Genomic DNA, 18,835 nt, shown 5'->3' with positions numbered 1-18,835 from the left:
GTTTTCCAGTCCCTCTTTCGCTTCGGGCGTACGAAGCTTCTTCAAGCTTTAACTGCTGGCGAGCCCATCCTCGGCCGAGGAGGGAAGGAGAGCGGGATCAGCACCCGCAGGGACGGCGGCGGGTCCCCGCTCGGAGCTCGAGGCGGGGCCGGCGGCGCCTTTAACGCGGGGCGCGGGGCGGGCGGAGCGCGGGGGGCGCCGCCCGGAGCATGCGCGGCGCGGGGCGGCGGAGCGCGGCGGGCGGCAGCGCCGCACTCCCCCGGCAGCCGCGGCGGCAGCCAGCGAGCCCCAGCCCGGCCCCGCCGCCGCCGCCGCCGCCGCGCGGGGCCGTGGTGGCGGCCGCGGAGCCCTGATTGCCCGCGGGGGAGCGGGGCTGCGAGCCCCGGCCCGCTCTGTTCCCGACGGGAGAGGCGGCGAGCCGCGGCGGCCATGGGCAACGAGGCGAGCCTGGAAGGAGGCGAAGGGCTGGGCGCCTTCCCCGAAGGGGCGGCGGCAGCCGGGGATGGCGGCGGCTCCGCGGCCCCCTTGCAGAGCCTGGTCCCGGCCGGGGTGGAGGCGGACCTGAGCCAGCTGAGCGAGGAGGAGAGGAGGCAGATCGCCGCTGTCATGTCAAGGGCGCAGGGGCTGCCCAGAGGGAACCTCGCCGGCGCGGAGCCGCCTCCCATGCAAAGGCATGCACGGAAAATCTCCCTTCTCCCGCTCCTCCCTTCCCCCTTCTCCGTCTCCTCGCGGTGGGGCGGGGGGCGAGTCGCAATACGATCTGGGCCCGCTGCACCGGAGCCGGCGTTCCATTTTGCTGGCAGAGGGAGGGAAGGGTGGCCGCACGGGCGCGGGCACCGGGACGGAGCCTGCAGCCTCTGGCTGTCCCCGCTACGGCGGTCTCTGATAATAACGGCGGTCCTGGGGCTGCGCCCTCCTTTCCTGCCTTGCACTGATGTGGAGCACGGGCAGTTTCTGTGTCGGGGCGGGGAGAGACGTGCAGGCACCGTTCTGGTTTTCTGTGTGCGGGTGTGTGCTTTACCGGGCTGGATGCCCCACTGCTCTGGTAGGAGCCAGGGAAGCTCTCCCCGGGGTGGATGGCTTCTGCAAGCATCTTGAGGGAGAATCTTGTTGAATCTTCCAAAGCTTTTGGGCGTAATACATTTGCTGGCCCTTACTCTGCCGATTCTGAACCTCTACAACTATCATTTGGCTTCATTAAATAGTCATGGATTGAGGAGGTCTGTTTCAGCTTATTTTTTCACCCTTATTTTTATCCTCTTTTCTTTTTTCCCCCCTTTTATTAGTTGGAAGGGGAGAGGCTAAATAGATTAAACTGCTTGCCACGGTATTCAGTGTTCTGGAGAATCATGACTTTACCTTATTGTGCTTTTGCGAAGGCTGGGGTAATTTCCTTCCCCGTTCTTTGCCTGCCTCTCAGAGAATTCACAGCCCGATGTGCAACAAGCCCGCTCCCCGCCCGGCGCCTCGGGGCTGCCGCTGTCCATGGTCCTGAACCCCGGCCCTGCCCGGCCCGGTGTCGCTGTTCTCGGTCCGAACCCCGGCCCTGCCCGGCCCGGTGTCGCTGTTCTCGGTCCGAACCCCGGCCCTGCCCGGCCCGGTGTTGCTGTCCATGGTTCTGAATCCCGGCCCTGCCCTGCCCCGTGTCGCTGTTCTCGGTCCGAACCCCTGCCCTGCCCGGCCCCGTGTCGCTGTTCTCGGTCCCGAACCCCGGCCCTGCCCGGTGTCGCTGTTCTCGGTCCGAACCCCGGCCCTGCCCTGCCCGGTGTCGCTGTTCTCGGTCCGAACCCCGGCCCTGCCCTGCCCGGTGTCGCTGTTCTCGGTCCCGAACCCCGGCCCTGCCCGGTGTCGCTGTTCTCGGTCCCGAACCCCGGCCCGGCCCTGCCCGGTGTCGCTGTTCTCGGTCCCGGACCCCGGCCCGGCCCTGCCCCGTGTCGCTGTTCTCGGTCCTGGACCCCGGCCCGGCCCTGCCCCGTGTCGCTGTTCTCGGTCCCGAGCTCCCTCCTGGCCCGGCCCGTCATCCGAGGCCGGCGCCTCTGTTGCTCTCCGACTCCGGGGCTGGGTGTGTTTGTCTTGAAGGAGGACGCTAAAAGGAGCCTCCTTGACTGTTTCACGGTGCATTGACCTCACCCCGCATACATGCATATTCAGTTTATATAATATCAGGTTTATTTTTATAAGTGAATTCTAGAAGAGAGGCAAGGAGGATGGGACTAAATCAATTCCTGGACAATTATTGGAGTCACTGAGATGATACTTGAGGTGATGGTCTCCATTTTTTAAAACTGGAAGTCAAATCTTGCTGTTTCGTGTCTTGCTTAACTAGCACTGTGTGTAAAATAAAATTTTTCATTCAAATCAGGTCTCTGCACAGCTTCTGTTGTTAATGAGAAAAAGAAATATTCTTTAGTTCCATGAAACTAAGCTCAAAATTCCCTTTTGTATAGCCATCTATGAACAAAGACACAAGTGCTTTGAAACTTACTTTTTACTGGAACAATAGAATAAAAAAATAAAGATAAATGTTCTTGGAAGTCTTTAGAGTAGGTTGAACTCATTGCAACATGTATATCTCTGCATTTATAAATGGCTGCTTTCCTACAAACATATTTATATCAGAAGCTACTTTGATCTTGTTAGCATACCATACTTCCACCCTCTATTTGAAGTAAAGGGATTCTAAATTTGTGAATCACAGCCTTCTACCTTGCGTCAGAATGTCTGCTTTGACTATTATAGCAGTTCTCATCATAGTATCTTCATGCCTGTCCCACTGTAATGAATTTGCTACTCGTCTTGTCTCTTGGTTTGTAGCATTATTTGCTCCTCTTGCTCCTTGCTTGCTTTGCTGTTGAGAGCTACCAATAATGTTTGCAGTAATTATCAAGGTTGATCCAAACAAAATCCTTGGAGTAAGACTATTCTAAGGAATACAGATCACCCTCTACCAGACTAAAAACTGGAACTATTTTTTTTTCTTCTTTTTTCTTTCTAGTCCAAGTATTAGGTGAGAGTGTGTTCTAAAGAATTCTAGCTTTCAGTCCATATAGATTTGCATTTTGGCAGTGTCCTTATTGTAGTGTCTGTTAGTTTCTAACATATTACATGGGTTTTTTCCTTTGTGGTTTCCATTATAACATTGAAGTCTAATAATTATTTGCTATTCTAAATGCTCTCATTCCTACTCCCAAAATAACCCTAAAGTGTACAAATTCCTTATGATTGCTGGTGTCCTGAGGTAACATTTTTTGCAAATACAGACTTTTTCATAATAAGTAATATATGTGCCAGGAAGCATAGTTACACCTTTACCACCTTAAAATGAACATTCTACATTCTAGAACTTCTGTAGGCTTTGAGCTTTTAAGTTTTGTGAATTTTAATAAAAGCATTTAGATCTAGGGCACCTAAAGTGAACTGTCTAATTAATATGTCCCCACTATTTTTTTTTTTTTTTAATATTTTAAATGAAAGTTTCATTTTCAAGGTTCCAGTGAGATGTTTAGGATCTGTGGAAATCTTTCTATCCTATTTCAATTACCTCTCTTCATAAAATTCATGCTTGGGAAATTTATCTGAAACAAGCACAGTCAATCTGTAAGCAAGTTCCATTTGCTCTAGCTTCAGCAAATGACTCTGTAACTGTGCCAGTGTTCACTTCCTGAGGAATTACACTATAGCTGAAAGGATTAGATGGCCAGCTGAATATATGACCATCTAATAGAGTTGCTTGGGTTTTTTGTTAGGGTTTTTTTCCCTCCAGTTCAATAAGTTGGTCAGAGTGGATACAAATAAAAAAAAAAAATTGCTGCATTTTGATAAGAAATGCTAAGAAGTCTTGCTGAGTGTTGCACTTCTGAAGTATATTTATGGTGTATTTTTCAGAAGAACTATATATTTTTTAAAATGTTAGCTACTGGATGATGCATAAGTTCATACATATATTTTCTGTAGATATGAAAAGATCTAACTACCTTTGAGTTGCATTGTTGCTGAATTTGTCTGTGAAACTATTAATACTGATGAACGGGGAAAAGACATGCCTTAACAGCTACTTGTAGTTATGAAATTGAAGAACTAGACCAACAGTCCTTTTGTTAAAACTCTGCTTACTCCAAAGTAAGCTTTGATTTGGCTGTAATATGTAAATGAATAGAGATGAGTTTCATGAATCAAGAGCAAAGTGAGAGGAAATGTAGCAGCACAAAGAAAAGTATTATGTGAGGAAGAACTAAATTGTTTTGTATGTTGGGTCTGGTTTGAAGGCCTTAAAACAACCGTGGGCTTTTCATGATTCAAAAGATTTGAAAGCTAGAAAATTCTTGCCAAATAAGTACAAGATTTAGTTTGAGGCTTCTGATTCTCCAGTTCAATTAAGATTTTTTCAGCATCAGTCTGTAGTTGGTTGTAAAATGGTTGTAGAAAAGAAGACTTCAACTCTCAGGTAGCTCAAAGTAAATGGAGCAAGTCCTGGCTTTTGACAGAAGTAACGTTTCTCAAGAAGCTTGTCTTTCCAAGGCTTTTTCTTCCACTAGTTAATCACGGGCTGTCTCCATTGCTTAGAAACATTGGTATGTACAAAGGCAAGACAAGTCACCTCTTCAGCATATACCAATAGCCTTGAAAAGAATCACCTGAGTTTATTTCCTAGATTCATGGGTTTTAATCTCATTTCAAAGCCTGATATCTGATCAGGTGGAAATTTATGGTACACATTATTTGATCAAAACGCAAGCTGAAGCAGAATTCTACTCCAATCCACAGTTATTTTTCTTGCTAATTTCCAAGTTGAGTTTTTAAAAATGGTTGGGTTTTTTTGCTTCAGTTTTTATTTGGGATTCCCCCCTCCCACTCTTCTGTTCTACCTTCACATTGTAAGGTTTGGGCATGAGCATGGTACCCTGGATTCTGAATTTCATGGTATTCTGGATCTGAATTTAATTAGCAGTGTTGATTTTTTTCTTCGCTGCTCCCTTTTCACTCTTATCATTGTTGAATGAAGCCTTCCAAGAGTTTGAACATTTACAAACATGAATGCTGGAGGTGTACCAGGCAAATAGACTAGTTGAAATGTTTTCATCGGGTAAGCAGAGCCTCTTCAGATAAACCTAGACTGCTTATCTAAATAACAAGGAACAGAACTACAGGTAAACTTACCTAGTTGCTAATCTGAATATAAAACTGCTCTTTTAATAAGCAAAAATGCCAAATATTTGAAAGATTTAGATTATCATTTGGCTTATCTGGACTATCCTCTTTATGAATTAATCACTGTTTGCTGATGCCAGTGGAAAAGCACCTGCTCACTTGAGTGGGTTGCACGTTAGGGTCATGAGCTTCCAAATATTGCGGTCAATAAGTACAGAAGAATCAGAAAGGATAAATGGAATTGTGGAAGGCTGGGAATAGTTTGTCTTTAACAAGTGTTACTTGAGGAAATTTTTAATTAAAAGAAAAAGTCAGATACAAGATAAGGAATCCTGTGTTGTGAGAATTACACAGAAAAGTCTATCACTTAGCTTTATCCTTTTGTATTGTCATTGCTAGCCATGTAATGGAAACTAACCACTAATCAGAAATTCTGCTAAACTCATGGTGACATTTACAATGTAAAATATATTTTTTAATGTGGCTATTGTAGATGGTTCTGCAGACTTGTGAAAAAACTCTTTAAATTGTACCTTTATCTATTTATTAGTCAATGAATGCAGTTAAATCTAATGAGTGATTGTTTATTTTGCTCATGGATACCCAAGAAGAAATGTCATGTCTGGCTGCCTGGTTCTCTCAAAGTAAAAAGTGAAAATTTTATATTTGCAACATTTCTTTGACACTGAAGAGAACACCATATCTTCCAGCAGAAGCTCAGTGATAGCACTGAATAGAATATTTTATTACATCCCTTAGCATTAGCAACAAGTACAATATTATTTCCCATGCTACAGCCAAGTATAGCAACAAGTAAAATACTGTGCCCTATATGGAGCCGTGATCTTGATTTGAGTTTCTAAATTCTTAGTTTCATTTTCTCCTTTATGAACATATAGAAAAATATTGTTGCATGGATTTTTCCCAATTCTCTAATGTAATGCAGTGGAATTTTTTTAATACTGGTCAGTGTGAATTGTTCAGATGATGCAGAGAAAGAGTATGGTAACTATTTGCAAAGAAGAAAAAAACGGTTCAGGGCTAATTGTGAACTGAAATCTGTTTTATTTGATGGCAAAATCTTCTGATTTGTGAGCAGATGGGTGCCAAAATAAATACTTTACAAAGAAGCATATACTCCTTAATGTACATGAATTTAGGAGTTTAAATCCCTGCTGCATATTGAATTGTAAATATAGACAAATTTTGTACAAGTATCCAGAACACAAGTACATAAGCATGTTGCATTGTGCATCTTTTTTTATATGGATGTACTTTGATCTGCTAATTTTGACACCTCTTTTTCTTTTAGTCTTCTGTCTCCCTGTTTTTTACATCTTGAGGAGTAGGGTGGAGAGTTAATAATTTTGATATAGGTATAATAGGATGTACTAGCTTTGATCTCTTCAGAATTCTGAAAAAAAAAGTATCTGGTTAAATGTTGCTATATTAGATTATTTTCTAAAGAATAAAACAATCTATGACTGAATACTTGTATAAGCCTTTAAAGAATAATGATTATTTAGATACTTTTTACATGCACCTTGTTATAAGCCTTGGTCTTGAAAATGCTTAAGCACTGAGAAACTTCACAGTGCTAGCAGTGCACTTCCAGGGTTACTGATGCATTTTGTTTTATATAATTTTTCTTGTGTTATGCTTTATTTTAATTTTAGTACATTTTCTCTTTGCAGACATCCTGAACTTGATACAAGCCGCCATCCCAGACAGCCAGGTAAGCCTCCGGATCCAGGACCACCAGGTTTAAGTAAAAGCAGAACAGTAGATGTGCTGAAGACAGAGCAACGGGCACCTGGACGGAGCCCTTCTACTCTTAGTCTACGGGAATCAAAGTCCAGGACTGATTTTAAAGAAGATCAGAAGCCAAGTATGATGCCCAGTTTTCTCTCAGAAGCCAATCCATTGAGTGCAGTCACTTCAGTTGTGAACAAATTCAATCCTTTTGATTTGATATCGGATTCAGATACAACTCATGAAGAAGCCGGTAGGAAACAAAAAGTTGCTCCAAAAGAGCAAGGGAAACCTGAGGAGCAGAGGAGCCCTGCGAAACATCCAACTCAGCCACAGTCTCCAAAGCCAGCTGTTCAACAACAAGGACCTGTCAGACCTACTGTCCAACAAACCGAGTCTTCCAAGCCAGTGCCGCAGCAGCAGCAGCAGCCTGGGGGACCAAAGCAAGTTCAGAAACCAGGCCATGGCCAACCAGCAGATGCTAAGCAAGAGCAAGCGAAACAACCACCCCAGCCACGAGGACCACAGAAATCTCAGCCGCAACCGTCAGAACCAACAAAACCCAGTCAACAGCAAACTTCTGCAAAACCTTCATCAGGCCCAACAAAACCATCCCCACAGCAACCAGACAGCACTAAAGTGATGTCCCAAACACCACCTCCTACAAAACCATCATCACAACAGCCAGGACCTGCAAAACAACCATCGCAGCCTGCACGGCAAGGAGGTCCTGTAAAGCCATCTCCCCAGCAGACAGGGCCTCCAAAACAGCCTTCTCAGCAACCTGGACCTGAAAAGCCATCTGCTCAGCAAACAGGACCTGCAAAACAACCACCTCAGCCTGCATCTGGGAAGCCACCTCTGCAGCAAACAGGGCTTGTAAAACAAGTGCCACCCCAGGCAGGGCCTACGAAACCACCTTCTCAGACTGCAGGGCCCACAAAAGCCCCGGCACAACAAGCAGGACCTACAAAACCACCTGGCCAGCAACCAGGGCCTGAGAAACCCCCACAGCAAATGCAAGCTGGTGCAAGTCAACCCACTGAGTCTGCCTCAAAGAAAACCTTCTGCCCTATTTGTACAACCACCGAGCTGCTGCTGCACACTCCTGAAAAGGCCAACTACAACACGTGTACCCAGTGTCACACTGTAGTCTGCAGCCTGTGTGGATTCAATCCTAATCCTCATATCACAGAGGTGAGTAATTTTCAAACTGATGTTCACTAAGAATTCAATTTGCCTTTGTTATGTTGAAACATCAGATGTACTACATACACCATTGTGATAATTTAACAAGTTCAGTAAAAAATCAATGTGATTTCAGATAACTGCTTATGAGTAAAACAGGGTGAAACTGGAAAAAAGAAAAAAAAGAAGGTAATTGTCCTCTGTTCATATATATTTAGAAATGTGTCCTCATCTCTTCATATAAAGACAAGAAATGCCAGTATGACTTTTGTCTCATTTTGATTGTTTTTAATCACCTGCTGTCTGTGTTCATAATCTGGCCACAATATTCATGTGCAAATACATTTATAGATAATATTTTCTGCTATAAGAACTAATATAAAAAAAAATCAGTCTTCATAACTCCAGTGTGTGGCTTAGGAAAGGATGTGGGGTGGATTTGCTTTACGACCACGTCAGTTGTAAGCCTGTGTCATGAGTTTGACTTGGTGCTACATGGGTTATTTCATTCTTGTGGGATGTTAAGATCTCTGTGGACTATTTCTAACCTTGATTACCATTCTTGCTGTAATTCTATAACACAAAAATGGAATAGAAAGCAATATAGGACTTCAAATGAATTTATTTTAACCTTATATTTGTGGTAGCTTGTTTTATTGCTTATACATATCCTTTATTGCTCTGCATGGGAATAAGGCTTCATGTGACTATTTGCTCAGTTTCTTGTACATCCTGATGTGCTGCTTTTAAATTTGCAAAGTAATTGGAGTTTGTTTTCAGTACCAACACTTCTATCAATTCAAGCATAGTAGACCTGGCACCAAAGGCTAGCTAGTGATAATCAGAGAGGATATTTGGAAAACATTATTTTGTCTTGCTGTGGTATTAATTTAGCTGATCAGAGAAGCACACAGGAAGAAATACAGACTATTACTGTATTTTGAACCTGATAAATACTACTTTATATTTAAAATTGAATCAAATAATTTCTGAAGCTGGAGTCTACTTCTGCTCAAAGTAGTGTCACCTAAAGCAGGTTTAGCCAGTGCTGAGTATCTGTAAGGATAGAGGCCTGACAGCCTTTATGGGCAACCTGTGTACTCAGTACCACAATGATTTAAGGACACAGCTAACAGCTGGTTTTCTTTCCACCACACATGTTTATTTGTGGCTACCTGGTAAAAAGCAGTAGACTTCCTTCATCCAGCAATAGGATATTTTGTGAGTTTTTTTTTTTTTTTTTGGGGGTTTTTTTTTTGGTTAAAATTGCAAATTTAAGCCAGAAAGACTAATAGCACTAACCACTGGTAGCATTTTGCTTGGTTTAGGAGTGCAATGTCTTCTTTGAGTTTAGGGAAATTGAGGATTGAGATAACTGGCACTGAAGCCTGGATGAGAAAAAGAGTGACCTGAACATCTGTGTGCAGAAACTTCAGAGCATCTGCAACTAACCAGGTGTTGAGTTTTCAGGGTCTACATGAAGAAAAGGTCATTGTGGACTGTTATAAATATATATATATATATAAATATATATATAACAAGCAAGAAATGTGGTGTATTGATATTAAAGTCAACAAGGAAATTTTATTGCAAGCCTTTGCCTTCAAATCCTGCCACCGTTTTTAGGCCAGAACTTCTTACATTTATTTGTGAGTGCTGAGTTGTTCATGTCTGTAGTGTGCTCTTGGAGTTTCTTGAAGCCCCAAGTTTGGCTTCCTTTAAAAGCTCCAGATTTCTTATGGAATTGGTCAACATTGGTGTGTTCAAATGAAACAGAATTTGAGAGAGTTTATGTAAGAAGATTTCCAAGTATTTGGAAATTCTGTGAATAACTACTAGTTTTTGAAGTGGTACTCAGTAAGTGTGAAATTCAGGACATTTAGACAATAAATACAGCTGCATTTAAGACTAACTGATTGCATACATATGTAAAAGTAAATTTGAATTTCATATTAGACATTGAAATAAACACAGGATATGCATTTATTTCATGATAAAATCATTTCAGAAAATGAAGGTATTGGGCATCTAATTTATTCAGCTATTAGTTCCAATCTCCTGACTCCCACTCAAGCTTTTCTCATTTGCTCAGCTCTGCACCACCAGCTGTCTTGCTGAAACTTCATTGTGGGTGTCCTGCTCCAGTCTGCCATTGAAGTGTGACAAAAATCACACCTGACTTTATTACTGAACATTGGGATCAAAGTTAATAGAACCTGCTCTGGCATGGACAAAAAATTCACTTATTTCAGGTGCCAAGAGTCTCAATTTAGTCATTATCAAATTTTCCTTCTACTTTCTGTTTCCTTTAAGTATTTAGCTTATTAACAAAAGTTTCTGATTCCTTTTTTACAGTACTTCACCCACTTCTTCCCAGTTATCAAGAAGATCGTGTTTTGTGACTTGGCTGTCAGTTTTCTTGCTTATGGTGCAATTGTTTTCTTTTTGCTTCTTGTATTTTAACTTCTCCTGAAGTATTATTGACCAAAATTCTGTGTCTTACCCGTGCACCTACTGACTGTACTGTTTTACTTTAGCATTCCCTGCTATTTTTTTGGTCATGTTTCATTATTCTGGAATCCTACATTGTGCTTTTCCCATGTCCTGTATAACTACTGATTTTACTGTGTCTGTTAAATTACCTGTGGGGAAGCAATAATTTCAAATTGGATGGGGGGAGTAGAAGGCATTTATTTAGGAAAATATTTGAATTGTGTTCTCTAAAATTTTCCCTTTGTGCAGCTGCTGGAATTGCTTTTCTAAGACAGTCTCCTTACAAGTTTCTTAAAAGGTAGCTCAGTCTCCAAAACTAATCAATTGGATAATTTTCCCAATATAGATATTTCTACACTTCTGTGTTCCATATTCCTAGCTGATCCTGAAAGAATTTTACAAGCTTTAAAAACTGGCTTAGGAAGTAGATTGCATACACTGTAAAACCATTATAAAATGCATATAAAAATTTTAATTCATTTTATCAATTTAAACTTCTATTTAAAATTCAGTGGTACATGCACTTTGTCTGTTTTAACTCACTAGAGAGAACTCTGTAACCAAGAGCAGAAAGTGATACCTGTATTGCCACAAGGTCAGATCCCTTGAACTGTTTCTCTGAACCATCTGACATTGCAGTCCTCTTGGGGAAGAAGGATAGTTGGTGTCTTTTGTACAGCAGTCTGGAGAGAAAACGCATCATACATAAGTGTTCAGTAACATATGTCTCTCTAATCTGTCTAGGTATTCATACTCCACTCATCACCATGGCACATGACTGCCTAGCAACAGTTGCATAAAGTAATGGAAGAAATTATATAAGCAGCTTTGAGGACTTGTACTCTGTTCTATTTGCCTTTCATGTACATCAGAACCTTGTAGGAAGTGTATCTTTTACTACGTGGTGACTTATTTTTCTAATTTTTTTACCATTTTGTTTTCCCAAACCCACTCCCATGAGCCATTAGTAACAGAAAGCAGCACTTCCCAAAAAAAGATTCAACCCATTAGAGCATTCAAATAGGAGTAGGCTTTCTGAAAATGAACAAAGATGTCTTGAGGAAAAAAGGCAAAAAGCATGAACTGCTATAGTTAAATCTAAATGATTAGCACATATACTCAATAGCTGGAGTAAATTTTCACTCCTTGTGAGCTAGTTATTGGAAGATACATGCAACCCAGACTGAGCATGGGTTTAAAGGGTAATAACAAAGTCATTGCATTCTTTATGATGGTCGTCTGTAAAGCTGATGGTGGAGTGGAATGTTAGAGCTGTTAATGCTGGACACTTGGCTGTGTGTGGGCTCTGCTCCTGGAACCCACCTGGGATATGTGTCTGTACATATGTGGATGCCTGTCTTCTAGGGAGCTTTTGGAGACGGATTATTCTACATGAATTTTATATACCTTAGATCATATTTCATCCATTGTTTTGGTGTTCTTTAAAGAGACCATTTGAAATTAATCTTGAGGCCAGGTATAATTTTATACATAGATACCTAATGAAAATTGTGCATTCAAATAATGTGAAACCATCTATTTGATACAGGATTTGTTTACTTGCCAAAAGTTCTTCTGGGTGGAGATAAAGTGAATTCTTAAAAATATTTTATTGCTTCCAATTTTTTTTTTTTTTTTAATGATGTGTCTGTACCAAAGCTGACTTATTCCTAATGGAAAAAAAGAGGCAGGATAAAAATTCCAAGTGAAGGAATCAGAAATCCCAAACAGTTGACTATCTCAAAGTGGAATGTATGGCTTCTGATCAAGTAGAACGTTTTACTGGATTGCACATTTATTCTTCAGTTCAACATGAAAAATGTTTAACTCAGGCTGAAATATTTTCTTTTTTTTTTTTTTTTTTTTTGTGGGGGAGGACATGTCTATTTTTTTAAGGTTTTTTTTGATAGGATAGAAATTTTCCATATTAATTGGGCTACATATTATTGCCTTGATTTTTTTTTTTACTTTCTTTCTGCCTCTCTTTATATTTACAATCATATCACAACATTTGATTTAAAAATATAATATTTTAGTTCAAAACTTTATAATTGTTTTTGGTATTTGTTTATATTAAAATCCTGCATCTCTAAATCTTTGAAACATACTTGGACATTAAGTAGGATCACTAAACAGAATTTAAATAGTCGGAAAGGTATTAATTTTTGTTAGTTATTTTCATTATTATTAGGTTATATAGGGAGAACAATATATAATTTAAAATAAAGAAGATGACTATGATTCTTGTGATGAATCCAGGTAGGTTTTGCTTATACTTAAAATAAAATTAATAGAAATAACTCTATTAAATCTTTGTTGATTACATGATAGTAAAGGAAGGTGTTGATTGAAGTATTCCCTATGGTTTGCAGTCTAGACCCTGCTGTGTTGTAGTAGTACATAGGAACCAGAATGCAGCTTGGTCTGGAAATGATATATAAATAAGAATAATACTGCCATCACTGTGGCAGTGACATGCAACAAAATCTTAAATTTTTTAATATCAGGGAAAAAAGCTTTGAATCTGTACACCCTATATGAACTTGGCGGGGGTGGGGATATAAGGGTCCTATAAGTTAAGCAGAAAAAACTAGAAAAAAATCAAGGACCTAAATCAAATTATCAGCTGTTATAATCATCATAAGTTGTATAGAAATGAGTTTTAAAAAATCCAGCAAATACCAAGACTTTTAAAAATTTTCAAACTAGTTATTTAAATACCAGCTCTTAACTGTGCTGAAGTAAAGAGAGAATAGTTGTGTAAAACTGTTGGACTTTAGTCTGGGTTCAAATTGATCAGAGAGCAGATGCAAACAAGACTTGTTTAGTTGCCATTTAAAAGCCATAAAGTGTGAAATATTTGCTTTAGTACAAAGAGTACTTGGGGTGTTCCAGTGTTACAAACACTGCAATTTCTATGAAAATGGAGATTATTCACAATTTTTGTGATGAAGTGAAATTAGTATAGTTCCTATAGTTCTGCCCCTAGCCACAGCTCTCACACAGACATTTGGGAAAATTGTAAAGAACCTCAAGTAGAAGGGTTATGGAAGTACAGGATACTGTTTGTCTCCATGGAGTATTCTTAAACAAACTCCCATATTGTTTCTGTCCTAGATGAAGACTGTGTGCCTACAGCTCTTTACTTTAAGGATTAGATGTAGAAATAGCAGTGATGCCCTGTGGTTTTTTTCCCTTTTTTTTTTTTTTTTTCCCCTCTTTTACATAAGGGGCAGAACATAGCATCAAAACCCCTTTGTACAGGGAATAGTGTCCCAATAATGTAACTGAGCAATATTCTACAATATGCTGGAGTGTTTTCTCATTAGTCCAGAAAGCTGGCCTGTACAGTTTTTAACACAAGTAAATAATAAATTAATCTGCATAGCTAAAGATGTCAACTGCAGTCAGCCATCTGTGCCAGTATTGCTGTTGCTCAGCAACTGTAATTTACTACTAGGTGAGGCCATGTGATGTGGAATGGTGTTTGCTGGGCAGCAGGGCCCAGCCCTGCTCTCACCAGACAGCTTAATCCTTTTCATGATTCGCTCAGTGCAGCACAGATGATCTTTGTTAACCTTTTCCTTGCCATTCTCTTGATTTGCAGTTAGAATTTTTGTCAGCCATTCACGTGTTTCTGGCATATTAAATCTCAGTGCAGCTGATGAAAGCAATGAGCATCGGTTGCATTACTGCATGATGCAGTGCACTGAGCTGTGTTTAAAAGTCTTTTTCCTTGCTGTGTGCATGAGGCAGCTTAATCATATCCTCGACTATAAAAAACTAGCTTTTGGATATCCTGAGATACTGACATTCAAAAAAAAAAAAAAAATCAAAAGGTAGTGTTCATTGTTTTCCTTTATGATTCTAATTATGTAAGCTATAAAATCATAGTTTCCCAAACATTCATAATTCATAAGCAAACTATAGATTTTCATATTGGAAATTTAAGTAGAGTAGTGGAGTATGTTTTAAGATTTTGATATCTGAATAATATATTAAATTCTGTAATGTTTAGTAGCTTTAGAACAGCTAAGTAACATTTAAAAATGTTTTTTCAATATGTCTATTTAAAAATTTTGCACCAGCATTGGTTTAGCACCAAGCTACAGTGCTTGTAACCATTGCTGTGGTTTGTGGAATGGAAACCCATGGACCATACTGCTGACTATGATCTAGTGTCATGTTTTTGAGCATCTTGAGTCAGTGCTCCCTGACAAACTCATCATATATCTGAAAGGAAGGTAAATATGTATTTTGCAGTGATGGTGTATTTGCCTGAATGAGGATCAGTTGCATACTGTGTACAATTGTTAAATGTTTGGTTTGGTGTAATTACTTTGAACAGCTGAGAATTTATTCATAAAAGAATGGTGTAGAAGAAAAAAAACTTTGTCTCCAGTATTGCACAAGCTTCTTTAGAAGACATTTTAACTATGTCTGTTGACATGCCAGTTTAATTTGGTTTATGATAGTTGTTTTTTCTTTTCATAACAGGATTTTCTGATTTAATTTCTTGTCTTAGAGTATTCTACCACACTGCATGAAGCTGCATAAAAATCATGTGCTTGAGCACTTTGTTTTTCATGTTTCTCTCATCATCTTGGGAAAAATGTCTCCTAAGAGACAATCTGGATTTGTCACTGCTCTTTAAAATTGTCAAGGACCAAATAAGTTATGGTGTTTTCAAACTAAAAGCTGATTTTGTCAATAAAGCTTTGCAGCTGAGCAGTGTCAGCAAAGTCCATTTTACAAAGCAGTGGTAATGTAAAGGGATGTTAATATTTTATGTATATTTTAAATTCCTTTTTATAGCAACAAATGACTGTTCTAAATGAGAATGAGACCCATTCACTTGGAGTGTAGCTCTGGTCTGCAAAAGGACTGTTAACATAACTTCTGAGAGGTGTATTCATATTGTGTGCCAGTAATTTTTTGTGAAATATGTGCAATCTGTAAGTCAAAATTTATTTCTTATGTACTTCTGGAATCATAGAATTAAGACAGACTCTATTCCTCCCCTATATCATCTGCAAGGATAGAAATTAAGCATTCCAGGCAATGCAGTTGCTGACAGCTTTCCCGTTACTTTTGATGAGTCTGTGTTAGAACAAATCTCAACCATTTTCGAAGAATTGAATAGACACTGGATTGCCTTCAACAGTGTTGGCTTTGTTTGGGATAGGGAGAAGGACTGAATTATAGTTTCTCTTTGTTACTAGTGTCAGCTGCTAGCTTGTCTTTATTCATAATCTATGGAATGTACTGTTATAATTTTCTTCAAAGTATTTCTCCATGAATGTTGTTATTATAATACCAAATAAAGTCACTTAGTGCTTCAAACTGGAAGAATTAATGCTATGGTTGATGAATATATAAAATAAATTTTAATTACTTTCTTATTGTTCTGAGGGCATATAGTTTCTACAACAGTTAGAATACAAAGCAGCAATTTTCTTTGCTCAGGAGTTGAAATCGGAAATGCTGCATGAAATCTGTCAAGTTTACTGTCCTTGGTATGGCACTTATTGGCATGGGTCTCAGAATGAAGAAAATCACTTACAGATTTCTTCTAGAAGTAAGACCCAGCTCCCATCCCTATATAGTGGTGTAAAAACCAGACAGCTTGGGTTTCTCAGCTTCAAAGAGGAATCTCCGTCACAGGAGCAGTGAACACTCAAAAGTTCCTCTGGAAACTTTTGCTTTTTAATCCCACATAATGACATTAGAAATGTAGAGAAAGAAGCTAGGAGGTCACAGGACTTCTGCCCAGGAACTCCTTTAAGGATAGAGAAGTGTTTGTATTTTAGGTATTTGCAGCAGCACTGAGTTTTACTTCATCTGTAATAGTGTTTAAGAGCATCTGTATTTAACGGAAGCCCATTCCTGTCAAAATTTATGGAAAATCTCTGTAATTCTGGTAGAACAAACAGGGAAGTGTGTGTTTGATAGAGAACTGTATCACGTAGCACATTTCATTTTGAACTCCTGCTGTTCCAATCACAGGACTATAGTTTGTGCAGTTTTGTATTTGTTTGAAGATATTTGTAACCCATAATGACTTGAGTGTTTTGGCATTGAATTCCTCCCACTAAAATGCATGGGAGGAATTTTATGTTTAAACCAGAAAGTTGTAAAAAATAATACAGTGAAGTTGAACTTTGTACATTTTCCATTTTTAAGTTCAACTGTAGGAGTTGCAAATTCAGTTTTGGTTTTGGAGGCTTCAGTTTCATACCAAGAATGCACATATTGTATATAATTTTTTTAGTAATAATAAGGAAAAAAATAAGTGGTTGAGGGTTAAGGTTTTGTCTTCTGCACAAGGTTGTTTTGAAATCTGTAGCATAAAAGTAATGGTTGTCTGGACTCCAAGTAGGGAGCAGAATCAGACTGGACAAGTGGAGGTTGAAGGCAAACCTAAATGCTTATAAATGCAATTGGAATCTGGACACCTTTAATGTAATAATTATTCAAACTACTAATTTTATCTCTCCACTAACTCTACAGCTACTTCATTTGAGGCCTTGAAGGTGTCATAGTGACTTAAATTTATATTTCCTAGAAGCTGAAGGACAGCAGGTAGGCACCTGTTACTGTCATGGTGTAAACAGGAGCAGAAGTAGTGAATCCCTATGGAAAGTAGGTTTTCCAAATATCTGGACAGGGGGAAAAAACATTCCTTGCTTAGGTCCATTAAAAAACTTCTCACAGGATCACGTCTTTCTCCACTGTAGAGCACAGCCTACTTCCCTAATATAAAAAAATCTTAGTTACTTTGCCAAAGCCAGACAAGTGTGACAGCTTGATCTTTGATTACACTTAAGCCCTAGAAAAACCCTTAAGGATTCATCTAGAAATGGTATTAGTATGCATCTAATTAAATTATGTTCCTAATATCTAAAATCAGGTAAGAGAAGTGATCATTAAGCAAACAAAATGGAAGTTAAGCTAAAGGTAATCCTTGCTCAAGTCCTCGGTACAGGTCTGACCTTAATTCTTTTCGTAATTCAAAACAGAATTTAAACTTGTGTTCCAGGTTTTTTTGTTGTTTTTTTTTTTTTTTCAGTTGTTTTCACTTTTTAACAGTCATCTGTTATATGGTTTGCAAGTAGAACAGAGAATTGTTTAAACAATCTAAAAAAATTGCCCTGAAAATGGAAGATAAGCACAGCCTTATTATGAATGGAACTTTACAGCTGAGGCCAAAATTTGTCATCTCTTTGTGAAGCTGTTAGTAATAGTGAACTTATATTCCAGAGTGTGTGTGTATACCATGTTTACCAGAATAATTGAAATAACTGTGTTTTAGGGAGCTGCATCCAGCTCTTAATTTTTGCTGCTGCAAAAATACAAGACTGGCAAGGCACACCAAAGTAATTAATTCATTGCTTCAGTCCATGATATCAGAGCTCCTTTCTTCCAATGAGCTCTGATATTACACAGAGAAAATCCTACTTGGCATGTAGTGCCCCTAGATTTGTTCTGTGGTGTATAGTAGAGATTTCATAGCATCACAGAACCATTTATGTTGTAAAAGAGATCATCGAGATCTGAGTGAGAAACAGCATCCAGGAATCTTCACCCTTAAGGGAAAAGAGATTTATGTTGTGTGTTCTCCTACTTGCTGTTCCCTCTGTTGCAGTGGTGCATGCAACTGCTGTAGCTGGCACCCTGAGTTTCACACAAGACTAAAGAATAGGAGGAGTTAAGGGTGACCTGCTTAAATATCTGCTTGCAGGTGGAGGCCCATGAGACTCTGTACCATATTGAATGGCATTTTTGCTGCCTATAATGTTTCTACTAGTGATGGGAAGTGTGAAAAGTAGCACATGGCCACATGTTTTAGGCAATTTGATCCTTTCTCAGATGGTGAAGCTGGGCTTTTCTGTCTCATCAGAAATATGGTTTCCTTCTCATGTAATACTGCTTGGGAATGATAAAAAAATATTTTAAAGTTGTGAGGTACTATAATTGATGAGAAGCACGAGTAAATACATTATTTGCATTATTCCTTCTCCTCTGTGTGACAAGAGGAGCCTGTTATATGCAGTAATTACCCTAGAAACTTCTAATAACAAAGGAGTTCTGGGAAACCTAATTATGGCTTTTGAAATACCATCAGGGCTCAGGCAAAGCTCGTCAGTGATTTTAGTTGAACTTGCCCCCTAAAATTGGTGGTAATTCATTAGTCTGTGTTATACCATTTACACCTCTATGGCTAATTCATTGGATACATATGTACTGCCAATAC

At 39.5% G+C, this 18,835-nt stretch overlaps 1 protein-coding gene across 8 annotated transcripts in view; it reads left to right on the top strand.

The window, feature by feature from the left end:
- The first annotated feature begins 355 nt into the window (after window positions 1-355).
- Window positions 356-18,835, top strand: part of PCLO (piccolo presynaptic cytomatrix protein) — a 318,666-nt gene continuing 300,186 nt past the window's right edge. For 6 of the 8 annotated variants that reach the window (XM_021539594.4, XM_085569964.1, XM_021539596.4 and 3 more), the window contains exons 1-2: window positions 356-671; window positions 6,843-8,097. In XM_021539594.4, the coding sequence (XP_021395269.3) occupies window positions 430-671; window positions 6,843-8,097 (1,497 nt within the window). In that variant the 5' untranslated portion in view covers window positions 356-429. The remainder of the gene's footprint in view (window positions 672-6,842; window positions 8,098-18,835) is intronic. The other 2 variants (XM_021539598.4, XM_021539597.4) reach the window with 1 other exon arrangement.

This window comes from Lonchura striata, chromosome 1A (genome assembly GCF_050655825.1).
Source record: "Lonchura striata isolate lonStrDom1 chromosome 1A, ASM5065582v1, whole genome shotgun sequence".
Lineage (NCBI taxonomy): Eukaryota > Metazoa > Chordata > Aves > Passeriformes > Estrildidae > Lonchura > Lonchura striata.
This window is presented reverse-complemented; position numbering and strand designations above follow the sequence as displayed.